Here is a 12,821-nt window from a genome sequence, read left to right as displayed (position 1 = left end):
GTGTTAAAAGCAATTACTATGTAATTGGTTTTGTTTAAGGGGTTTGAGCAGTAAGGTACAGAATCTGCCCTCTTAAATACAGGGTACATGCCATATAATTATACCTGCCATTTTTGTGGAAGAAACAGTGAACATTTTGAGAGTAGTTATGTCTACATAAGGGTTTCCCAAATTTAAAATATATTTAATATCCTTTCAGAATATAAGTGAGTAGTGTTTAACTTTTCATCCTGTCATATTTATTTATTTATTTTTTAAATCCTCACCCAAGGATATTTTTCCATTGATTTTTAGAGAGAATGAAGGAGAGAGGGAAAGACAGAGAGAAATATCGATGTGAGAGAAACACATCGATTGTTTGCCTCCTGCAGGAGCCCGACCAGGGCCCAGGCCGGGGAGGTGCCTGCAACCGAGGTACATGTTCTTGACCAGAATCAAACAGGACGCTTCGGTCCACAAGCCAATGCTCTATCCACTGAGCCAATTTGGTCAGGGCTATTTAATTCTTTGCATCTCTTAAAGACTGCGATCAAGGCTCTTAATTGCATGCTTTTTGTTTTCACTGCTTGCTCCCTCTCTCCTTTTTTATTTTAGCAACAAATGTGTTTTATCTTAAAAAAATATTAGTTTTAAATGAGCTCCCCCTCTTTTCCCTGACTGCTTAAGTAGTTTATTCTACAAATAGTATCCACTAATTTGATATAGTATCTGTGAATCATCAGAAAATATTACTGTTAATTGTAGAAAGTTTGATTTAGGTCATAAATTGCCAAATTTTTGTGATTTACATTTTTAGAAGTATTTCCTCTTCACTGTAGCAAATCAAAATTTTAGGCACAGCAGTTAGCAAAGAAAGTTATATTTGTTAATATTATTTAAATGCCTTTATATGTAGAATCCCACCAAGTTTTTTTAAAATAGCATAGTACACATTTATTTCTGTATGTACATTTATATGTATTTATCTATCTAGGGTTTAAAGTAAATTATTGGGAATCTATTATGCTTTTTAAAAGTATTTTATGTAAGGATTTATGGCCATTAGGATTTTATATCTTGGCAAAATTTTGTGTCTAATTTGTTGTCCTTGAGCTTTCTTTTCTTAAGCAGGAGCCACAGAGGAACAGGGTGATAACTGTCCATGCCATGAAACATCTAATTTTTATTCATTTAGAATTATATTTTGTTTCATACCTTTGTTTGTAGTTAACATTTCTTTTTTCATCTACTATCCTATCCTGCATCTAAAACCCACATTTTGGCACAAACAAAAAACTAATGAAATTTTGGATCTTTTTTTTTGAGGGGTTTGGAGCTTCATTGGCTGATTCAAAGGGGGGGGGGTTTCCAGTGTTTAAAGCTATATCTATGATGCATACTCTTATTTTTAACATTTGGTTGTTTATCAACATTGTTCTGAATATTGCCGGTGATCTTAGATTGTATTGTTCATGTTTGCTTATGCCATGAGTGGATAAAGTAGAATGAGCACTGAATGGATTATGTGCACATTTCTTGAATTGCTTTGTTGGGAGATGTCATGCTACAAACAATTTGGGTGTGATAACTATGAAAGAATCTGAAAGTTTTTGTTTCTGGGTACCTCACCCAATCTGGTTAATCTGTATTCCTTGTCCAGAATGTTTAATGATTTCCAGTTTCATTAAGGTGCAGATATTTTGAAAAGTAGAAATTATTTCCCTGTAAGTTAATATTTGCATAATACTGCTAACTTGTTTTTTTTATTAGGTCATTCATTTCACTTTACAAATCCATTTCATACTTGTTATTAGATCCCTCTCTGGGCGCATTGTTGGAGGTGTGTGGTGGTTCTTTACCCTGATCATAATCTCCTCCTACACGGCTAACTTAGCTGCCTTCCTGACTGTAGAGAGGATGGTGTCTCCCATCGAAAGTGCCGAGGATCTTTCTAAGCAAACAGAAATTGCTTATGGAACATTAGACTCTGGCTCCACTAAAGAGTTTTTCAGGGTAAGAGATTCTGCTTTGTACCTTCTGCTTTTGTTCTTCAAGTTTAACCTCTTTGCCTCCTCTCAAGGTCTATACGAAGGTGCTGTGTGCAAGTAAACTCCACCTCTGTCTCTAACTCCATTTCCATTCTTTTTGTTATTGAATTTATTGGGTGACATTGGTTAATAAAATGATATAGGTTTCAGGTGTACACTTCCCCAAGGCATCATCTGTATGCTGTATTGTGTGTTTACCACCCCAAGTCCAATCTCCTTCCATCCTATTTCCATTCTTGGCTTTGTCCCTATTCCCCTCCTTACCCTATTCCTACACTTAGCTCTACCTCTATCTGTTTTCTGATTCCTCACTTATTTGGATAAAAACACAATATTGCAATGAAATATTAGTTTTATAAAGTTTGATTGCAATTTTGGAAACAATTGAAGCAAAGTACAGTTAAGTATAGATTGATATTATTTTTAAAACAAAATGTTTTTTTTTGTTTGATTTTAAGTATGACTGTCATTTATTGTACATAGTTTACAGTTGAAAACTCACTTTCAAATCAGTTATGCTAATTTTATGTCAGAAAACAGATTATGTATATATGTGTAAATTCTGAATTTTCTGTCAAACTCTCAAAAAAAGAAAAGGCTAACAAAGGCCTTCAGCTTTTTAAAATGCACAGTGTAATTATAATGTATTTTACCTTTAAAAAAATTGGTGGCCTTATGATCTCTGTTTATAGGACAAACCCAATAACCTGATATTGGTATAATTTTATTTTATTATACTATTATCTCTATATATGAACTCAATCTATTAAAATGCTTAAATACAGCTGATAAACTTAGGTCTAAAGCCAATATATATGACATATGATGATCTCTGGTAATCCACAAATACCTTTAAATGTATCTGAGTTTATTTGAGTGAGAGCTAGGCCATTTTACTTGAGAATTAGGGTTAAAGAATTCCATTTTCAGTTGAAGCAGATTATAATTTGAAGACTGTCTCACCCTACATTGGCATCTGGTCTCTTTTTCCAAATAACTTGAAGTTAGGAGAAATAGTGGTTGGAGGCAGTCACAGCTGATAACAGATAATAACCTGGAATTTGTTGGACTTAGAAGCTTAATGCTTTCATTAGGCACTGCAATTTCAATGCAGAAGTGTGGTCAATCTGTCAGCAGCTACTTTAATGCAGTTCTACATATGAATGTTGTAATACAGATTTACTACTAATGACAATTTACTCTCACTTCCAACCATATATGTAATGTGTTTAAATACTATTAATATAACATAGTGCTCTAACTTGATCATAATAATCTATTGAACTAAATTAGAATATTGCATGATTTTTAATTAGCAGTGTATTTTGAAGCATTTTTCGTTATTTGCATCCCAAGAGGATGCAAAAATATTACATATTTTACTAGTATTCTTCCTTCTTGAAATACATGAGATCTATGAAGGAAGAAGTTGTACTGTCTATATGATTAAAATGATCTTAAACGTTTCCAGATATCCACTTCTAGGTGAGTATACATATTTTGAGAGTTACTGTCATTAGCTTGTTTGGACAACAATAGAACCAGATACTCTCAACTATGGCACATTCAAGTTCCCAGAGCTTTTCAGTATACCTTAACTCAGTCAATCACAGAAACATGCCATAATTACCAAGATGCCAAGATATGCAAATTCCCTAGTAAACAAGATGAAAAGGCTAGATGACTGTGGGCAAAAGAGTGCTGCTACTCTTTTATTCTTTTATTTCAGTGTACTAATTCCATAAAAACCATTATATATATATATATATATATATATATATATATATATATATATATATATATCAGATAAATTTGAATATTTGTCCAAATTCAGGTAGCTCTTCAGTGTGCAGAGGCCTCTTACTCCTAAAGGGTTCTTTTCATATAGTATTTTTCCTTGAAGAGGAAGTTCCCTGAATTTATTCTGCTGCTCCATGCTCTGTTTTGTTTGCTTATGTAAGGTTAGAGAATTATCATGATAGAAATTCAAGAAGGGTTTTGCTGATCCTGCCAACATACCTTCAAAAGGAACTGTCAAATCAACTGTGGCTAGGTCTCAGTGCATAGACCATTGCAGCCAGCTTTCCCTTGTCTAGAGAAAGAAGGATATGGGCTCAAAAGCACCCCAAAACCACACTATTTATTCTGTTTGTACCAATAAAGGGAAGCTAACATAACAGCGCACATCACCAAAGTGAATAGGAGCTTGCCATATTAAGACCTCCACTAAAAATATATAATGTAGTTGTGATCTGAAAAATGATGTACACAAAAGGTTTGTTTCTTAAAGTTGTATTAAATAAAACAGTGCTGCTAAATTCTGATTAATTTTGTTAACTTTATTAATGTTTGATAATTGGGTACCATGATGATAATAGTAAGGACAATATTAATTTTGTTTTTGACTTCCAAAAATATTTTCTATGAATCTGTGGCTTTCCAATCATATCCATCATGGCTCATACCTTTCCACATAGAGTTTCTTGTATAAGTATATGAAGAATTTAAAACAGAGTCTCTTTGGAAAAAATAACTTCTCTTTATAGATGCTATTTAAAATAAGAAAATCTAATTAATTCATAGACATTATAAAAGCAAAATATAATTGATTTTTTATTAATATTTTCCCCTTAAGTCCTAAGGTATATATTTGGCTTTTGGACTGAATGAAAGGACTCAGGTGAAATTTTCCATAATATACACCTGATCATATATATGCTGTACTCTATAAGATTCACAATTACCGAAGATTTACAATAAATTATACTTTTTTAATTTTTAAAAAAAATTGTGAGCTATAACACACAGAAAAGTGCATGAAATATAAATGTGCAGATTTATACACTCAGGCCAACAAATTGACCATTCTCAGCACTGTTTAATAGAAACATAATAAGAGCCACATGTATAATTTAATATTCTAGCATCCTCTGAAACTATGCTTTTAAAGGCAGCTATCTTTTCTCAACTTCCTTTCTGCCCAAATTTCTAAGCTTCTAGTTGCAAAGGAAATTTACCTTGCATCTATTCCTAAAAATAACATTCACCACATATCATGGGTCATCCTCTCTCTTAACTGTCCTTTAGTGCTAGTCATGTTTAAGGCTCCTGTAAGATGGATTCAAGACAGGGTAAAAGCTGACAGATTATCATGATGGCCAATCTGCCAGGGAAGGAGATATAGATGGAGTGGGCTGAAGCCAGACTCAAGATACCTACTGTATTTTGTCCTCTGGCCATCTGTTATGCTTACTTTCAGACCAAAGACAGCTAATTACATGTAGAAGAAAAAACTCTCACCATTTTTACCATCTGCTAATATTTAAAGTTCTAACAGTTATCTTATGTTCCTAATATGGCTTATTTTGGCTTGATTGATAGCTTTCCCCTTCTTATACTGTTTATGACTAGGATTTTATTATTTATTTTATTTACAATTTTATACTATCACAGAGTTTATCAAGCCAATTTCTGTACTTACCACAGCAAGAGCTTTGGATTTAGCCTTTGGAGAAATTGATTTGAGAAGTTGGGTAATTGGCTAATTAAAGATATATAAATAGCAAAGTAATGAAAAAATAATTTTAAGACAATTTAGAGATTTAAATGGCCAGTTTTAAAACAGAATTATAAACTTTTAGTGTTTTGTCTCGATGTTAACTAATGTTTCCTAAAAGCATATTTTTTGGAGGGTGTGGGGGTGAAAGCTCCTTACTTCTATCAAATAATAAGATGGATATTTCATCTTGTTTATAGAGATCTATCTCTTTGGCCCGTATGTGATGTCAAATACTCAATTTAAGCCTAAAGTATTTTCAGATTTCAGTTAAATAATATTATAACAAACTGTTATATTAATATTAATTTAGTAGATTCAGTGAGTGTGCATTAGTTTTAGAATTCCAATTTAAGTTTTAAAATTTTAACCTTAAAAAAGTATATATCCCATCAGTGGTAATCAGTAGAAAAACATGAACGATATTCTCTTTGTTCTGTTAGAGAGTGTAAGTGAAAGGCAATCTTGTAACCATCATGAGGTGTGATGAAAAAGACCCTGTATCTTTATCTTCCAGGGTTTTCTGCTATGGAACTCATATACATCCTTGTACGGAGTGAATGATAAAGCCTGACTCACTTTGGAGCTGCTGATTGTCCCTAATTATAGAGTGCCACTGTAGCATACCTATAATTAAGCAAGAATTAGGCTTTCAATTATAAACCACTATTTTTAGACTTTCACATTTTGATAATCCCTTCTCTCAATAAAAGAGGACAGATCTTAGATGAGTCTGAGTAGAAAATAATTTCAGAGGACCTGTATGCTTTGTGTTCCTATAGAAACATAGATTTCAAGGATAGGAAATTACTTCTATTTATAAGCCTATCATTGGCCTGTCAATCTAGAAAGCCCAATTATTATCCTCCAGAAGAAAGTGCTTCTTCACGCCTCTCCTAACTCCCCACACTGCAGTCACTTACTTCCTCTGGTTCCCTTCTCTGGGAGGATGAGGGACAGCTTGTAACCTCTGAATAAGTCATCTCCATTATCTGTGCTGACTTTGGAAGGAAGCAATTCTAAACCATTGTCAGAAATAAAGGTATCCCCCTTCTTATTAAATGAAGTTAATTATTCCATTCTCAGAAGATAAATGCAGTCTGATAGTAATCCATGAAACTATACTGTTGTTACCCAGAATCAGAGATTTTTTTCCACAGAGTTTGCGAATAGTATAAACGACAGATGTTCTGAAATGAAAGGAATAGTTTGAAATTTTCCTTATATATATGATTTATGATCACATATGATCATACATATGATATATAATCAAAATTACCAAATAATTATAATAGTTTAGATTATATTTTTAAAGGTAGCAACTTTTTTTCAACTCCCTCTGTGGCATTAGATATACCTATTTATATTTACATATAAAAACACTGACATAATTATAAGTAGAAATGAGGCATTATATAACAGCTTCCCTATAGAACTACATTAAATGCTATTTCATTAAAGTTACATTTTGTTCCATTTACCACTTGTGCTCAGTAATAATACAGTATGCTTTCTTTACTGATAGTCTATTGAATGGATTTTTACTCATTTATAATAGTTCTCCATACTTATTTCATTATTTCTGGTATAGCTAATGATTTCTTTGTCATAGTTTCCTATATCTATCACATATTTCCATGTGGGAAGAAATATGTGTATATACTTCTAGTTTTATATATGTGGTTATATGTATATATACTTCTAGATTCCTATATATGAATACACATGTACATACATTTTATATCTTCCAAATATTTTGGAAATAGTGTACAGTCACATATATATGTACACACATATGTATGTAAATGTTAGTAATACCAGAATAGACTCTTTATGGACCTTTCACTCAAGCTTAACCACTTAAATAACTTCTAAAATACTAGGTATTAAATAAATGCAGAATGTGAATAAATTAGAATAAATAACACATTATAGAAGTGTTGTGAGTCACTCATGCATGGTTAGTCATATCTATTACAGCTTTTTCTTCCTTAGTTTTTGGGAGCTTGATTATTGCATAACAATCTGCATCGCCCAAGGCTTCTCTAGATGATCCAGGACACATTGAAATCACTTCCTCGCTGGTTGGCAGTTTTCCTTCCTCTGACATTTTAATTTTTCTCACCTTCCACAAAACATCTGAGGCCAGGACTGAATTCTTAAAGACTTTAAAGAGACATCCTGCCTAAGTTGCCTGGGGAAAGCCTGCGTTCTGTCAGTTCTGCTAAATGTAGCCGGTTTACCAGTGCAGGAAAGGTCAACATTTCAGAAGACTTTGCCAATGTCTCCTTTCAAATTAGTATTCAGTTTACGGACCTTGCTGTGCATTCAGTAGTTCCCAGATTCATAGGAATATAAATAAATGTATGAGAGACTATATTGAATAATGTTTTCTGTGATCAGAGTGCTATGGGAGGAACAAGAAAGGGTATGTGTACTTGCTGAATCATGATCATGGTGCAAAGGGTCACCCCTCCCCAGGGTAAATATGTTAAATTGGTCTTTCTCTTCTTCCCAAGGCCATGCTAAGCAAATGTCAGTGCGCTTTCCACCCAGTCACTTCATTTAGAGACCACCCTTGCAAAACAGAAGGGAGGTGTGAGCTCTAAGTATCCCCTGGATGCATCATTTGACTCTAATGGGATGACAGGAAGCTTTCTAGTATTATCCATGTTAAAGAGAAAATGTCCCTTTTCACACTATCATCAGATCATGAGGACAGTTATTCTAGCAGAAAGGTCAAACAATGGAGAAATAATTTGGGATTAGTCTCTCATCCCCAAACTCTACTTAAACTCCTGTTCAGATTCCTCAGAGAGGATGAATTCCAGTATAAACCTCTACCGGTGCTTCAGATGAGACTTAGTGTTCAATTCACTCTATTTTTGTGTTTATGTAAGAGAATCATTTCTGCTCGCTCTATTGGATGTCTCACACTAGTTACCATGGTAATAAACACAGTCCCGGAGCTCTGCAGAGAAGAGCAATAGAATTGTGCAATCATTTAAATATACTGGAATTAAAATCTGAACTATAAATATTATTGGTAAAGTTTTGAGAATTCTTTAGATGATATCTGAAGGTAAACTTGATACTAAAGTAATTGACAGTTCACATTTCCATCACATATGCTCCCGATCATATTGAGTGATCATCAAAAACAAGTTGCTAGTAAAGGTGGCTGCTTATTTTCATATAAAAACGAGCTTGTAGGAATAACACGGCAATTGGCAATGCCAAATAATGTGTCAGGGCCCCGAAAAATTATGTTTAAGATTTCCTTTAAAGAAGAAAGAGCCAGGGGGAGATGTCAGCAAGACGTTGAAATAGAAAGAACCAGACTCTCCTTCCCCACAAAGAGACACTGACTCAAAAACAAATCACTGACCAGTTCTTGCTTTTTAAATTTACCTTCATTGTTGAAAGTATAACAGATGTCCCCTTTGTTTTCCCCACTGACCATCTCCACCCTGCACCTGTGCCCCACCCAGGCCTTCACCTCAGACTATGCATATACATTCTTTGGTTAATCTCTCTCCACCCACCCACCACCACCTTCCTTCTGAGATTCATCAGTCTGTTCCATGCTTCTATGTCTTTGGCCAGTTTTCTTTGTGAGAAATCCATCTAAGAGGCTCCTACAGACAAAGCCAGTGTGACACCAGCCATGTCCAACTGGGTAGAGAATTCATGACACTCACTCACCCCAGTTCCATCCCCAGTGCAGTGCAGAGCAATTGGGAGAAATCACTGGGCTCTTCGCTTCTCCCTAGGGAGAGAGGGTACAAAAATATATAGAAATTCCAATTACACGTTAAGCTTTAAAACATCTCCAGCTTAACGTGTAATTGGCATTTCCATATGTTTTCGTACCCTCTCCCCCTAGGAAGAAGCATATATATATATGCATAACCTATGGACACAGAGAATAGGGTGCTGAAGGCCTGGGGCAGAAGAGGTGGGGATCAATGGGTGAAAATGGGGGACATATGTAATACTTTCAACAATAAAGATTTAAAAAAATTAAAACATCTCATACCCTTAAAATATTTTGTATATTGGAATATAAATATAGTACTATGTTTTCTTGATATATACGGTGTTCCCCAAAAATGTATACACAATTTCCCAGCTAATAGCTGTAGATTCTATTACATTTTAAAAATGAAATGTATTTTAATAAACACTGCCTTTATAGTATATATACATTTTTGGGGACACCCTGTACATTTCCTTAGTGTAGCAATGAAAGCTGCTGGAATGGGGACACGATGGATCTTCTATTCCTTTATAAATAACCTAAGTCAGTTATTTTCCAAGTATTTTGAAGAGATAATGTTTAATTTCAAAATCCTCATTAACTAAAGTGTTGTTTTTTTTAATTGGAAGAATCCCATTAAAGCAAAATCTCTTTCAGTATTGGACAAAGGCATGGAAGTCCATTTGGCTCTTATATTAACTAACAGAATTCTTTTCTTATCTTCAAGGTTCTATTCACCAGTGTCAGAGGAATAGTTATTCCTATTTTTGTAAAGTTAATCTCTCCATCTGGGCCTTTGACATCTCTTTCTAATTATCTGAGATGTTGCTCTAAAACTTACACTTTAATATCTCTAGTCTTTTCATCTCTACGGGCTCTAGCCTTAATTCTGGTTTCAATTTTGCCTCAAGTTTGAAATATCCTCATGACAGCATTCTCCTTTATCTTCTCGTTCTCTTGTTCCTTTCCCTTTGTGGACAAGTTTATAAGTTTGTTTACTAGAGCCTTCTTTTTTTTCATTCTGGCCACTTTTTCCTTTATTCTTTCAAATCTGATCTCCCTTATAAGTCTCTGTGAAAAATGCCTTTCTAGAAGGGTCCCTTAATGCCCTTATGGCCAAATTGAAATGTTGTGTGTGTGTTTTCAAGCTTGGTAAGATCTGTGTTGCATTTAATATCATTCTGTAAAAATATTTTGATTCTTTTTCCTCTCTTAGTTCATGAAACTCTAATGCTTTTTTATATTTTCTTAGTTCTCTAAGCATTCTGTTCTTTCCTTCTCTGACATTTTAACTACTGTCTAGACCAGGGGTGGGCAAACTTTTTGACTCAAGGGCCACAATGGGTTCTTAAACTGGACCGGAGGGCCAGAACAAAAGCATGGATGGAGTGTTTGTGTGAACTAATATAAATTCAAAGTAAACATCATTACCTAAAAGGGTACGGTCTTTTTTTTTTTAGTTTTATTCATTTCAAACGGGCCGGATCCGGTCCGCGGGCTATAGTTTGCCCATGGCTGGTCTAGACTGCATAGTAGGGCTACATGCTTTTCTCTTACTACAACTCATTTTGTGATAGATTTTAAAAAAATAAGTTTATAATATTTTACATTTGAAGACCATTCACATTTAATATATATAGCTGTGCAAACTATGGAAGTGAATCTTTAAACGTCAATTATTTTAGCATCATTTAAAGAGAGGTTGACAATTCGGGGATGCTGAAGAGTTCTAATGAGCCTCACATATTGATTCCCTTGATTCATTTTGACTATATGTTGTTTATGTTGGAAATTACATCCAAATAAAAAGATGTATAACAGATACACTCTACTGGGGGGAGAATATGACTATTAAGAGTCAAAATTCCAGTGTATATTAATGAATTGCTAACATTCTTATTTCCAATAAGTGACTATAGTTCAGAACCTTACAAGAATGTTTGTAGGGATTATAGATTTGTAAACCCCAAAGAATAATGTGACATGTGGAATTATTTTTGGTCTGCCAACTCCAGTGGTTGGCAGGGACAGTTTGAGTGTCTGCTGACATCCATAATGAAAAAATGGGCCATACTAGCGTTCCACAAGGAGGATAACAAATCAGCCAGAAGGATGAAATCCTAAAGGAAGGACAATCATCTTTTGTCTTAAATACAAATTTTTATAAAATGTCAACCAAATGGACTAGAAAATAGAGGTTATTAATTCACACTATGACACTCTAATCTTTATATTTAGGAGGCTTTTGGTCAAGTTCTTTCAATCACAGAGTTACCTTCATCTTACTGGTTATACTACCTCAGACATCATATTTCTAGAAAAAAGAGGAGGTTTTCGTGAAAAGTAGATTTATTTGTGTTTGAAATGAAATTAGAGATTAGCACAAGGAGAGCACAGTTCTAAAAATAAATTTTATGAAGACACTCATGATATAGAATCATGTTTGGCATTTGGAAATCTCTATATTGTTTGGACCTCATCTGTATTTGGAAATCATTTAGAATTCCCATTCTTGCAAAAAAAATAGTCTTGCTGACATTATGAGAAGGTATATTGATATTTATTAGAATTCAGTGAGTAAATATGTATTTCTTAAAATGAACCATATAAAAATTATAACCTAAGTGGTGAAAAATATCTGGAATTAAGTACCAATATTTCCTACTAATCCATGATTAAGTGTGTTTCATAAGAATAATAACAATTTCATTTTCAATGTCATTTCCGCCCCTAAGGATAAAAAGGCTTATTTAGCTGGTAGAAAAATTAATGCCTTCTTTACTGTATATGAGGCAGAACTAAAACTAAATTAAAATGATTATTGGCTTCTTTCATAGAAAAGGATTCTATCTTTTTTTAAGATATAATTATATCAGACGTGGTTAGTGTATTTGGAACTGTCACCCAACAATACTTAACAATAGGATTTTAAAATTCTACACTGTTATTTGTTGTGATATATTAGTCAAATTGATGTGCCTATTAATAATCTCAGACTATGGAAAGGGATTTGAATAGTCATATTCAGAGTCTTACTCCTTAAGAAATACAGGAAGTCAACAGGGTTGTCCTGACCAAGCTATCATTCATCTTCTCTTATCAAGACATTACTTATATCCTCATCAGAATGTGATGGAACATGCCATCCTGAGGAAATTAACTTGATCATGCTTCCTGAAAGAAGGAATAGTTGTCTTTGATTTAACATGTAAATAAAAATTGCAGTCTTGGCCATCTGTAGTTGGGTCCTAGTGGAGGTTTCACACTATAGACCTGCTTTCACAGCAGAGAGGAAGTCTGATTGAGTCGTAATGAAGGTCCCAATCTTGTTATTTCAAGAAGGGGCATTGTTTAGAAATAGAAATGTTTAAGAATGGTCTAGTCCAGTGATGGCGAACCTTTTGAGCTTGGCGTGTCAGCATTTTGAGAAACCCTAACTTAACTCTGGTGCCGTGTCACATATAGAAATTTTTTGATA

The 12,821-nt window shown here is 33.9% G+C and overlaps 1 protein-coding gene across 4 annotated transcripts in view; it reads left to right on the top strand.

The window, feature by feature from the left end:
- Positions 1-12,821, top strand: part of GRIA2 (glutamate ionotropic receptor AMPA type subunit 2) — a 116,176-nt gene that overhangs the window by 95,651 nt on the left and 7,704 nt on the right. For all 4 annotated transcript variants that reach the window (XM_023753462.1, XM_006081863.3, XM_006081864.3 and 1 more), the window contains exon 12: positions 1,794-1,992. In XM_023753462.1, the coding sequence (XP_023609230.1) occupies positions 1,794-1,992 (199 nt within the window). The remainder of the gene's footprint in view (positions 1-1,793; positions 1,993-12,821) is intronic.

This window comes from Myotis lucifugus, unplaced genomic scaffold (genome assembly GCF_000147115.1).
Source record: "Myotis lucifugus unplaced genomic scaffold, Myoluc2.0 scaffold_1, whole genome shotgun sequence".
Lineage (NCBI taxonomy): Eukaryota > Metazoa > Chordata > Mammalia > Chiroptera > Vespertilionidae > Myotis > Myotis lucifugus.
The sequence above is the reverse complement of the archived record's forward strand: the minus strand, read 5'-3'. Positions and strand labels throughout refer to the sequence as shown.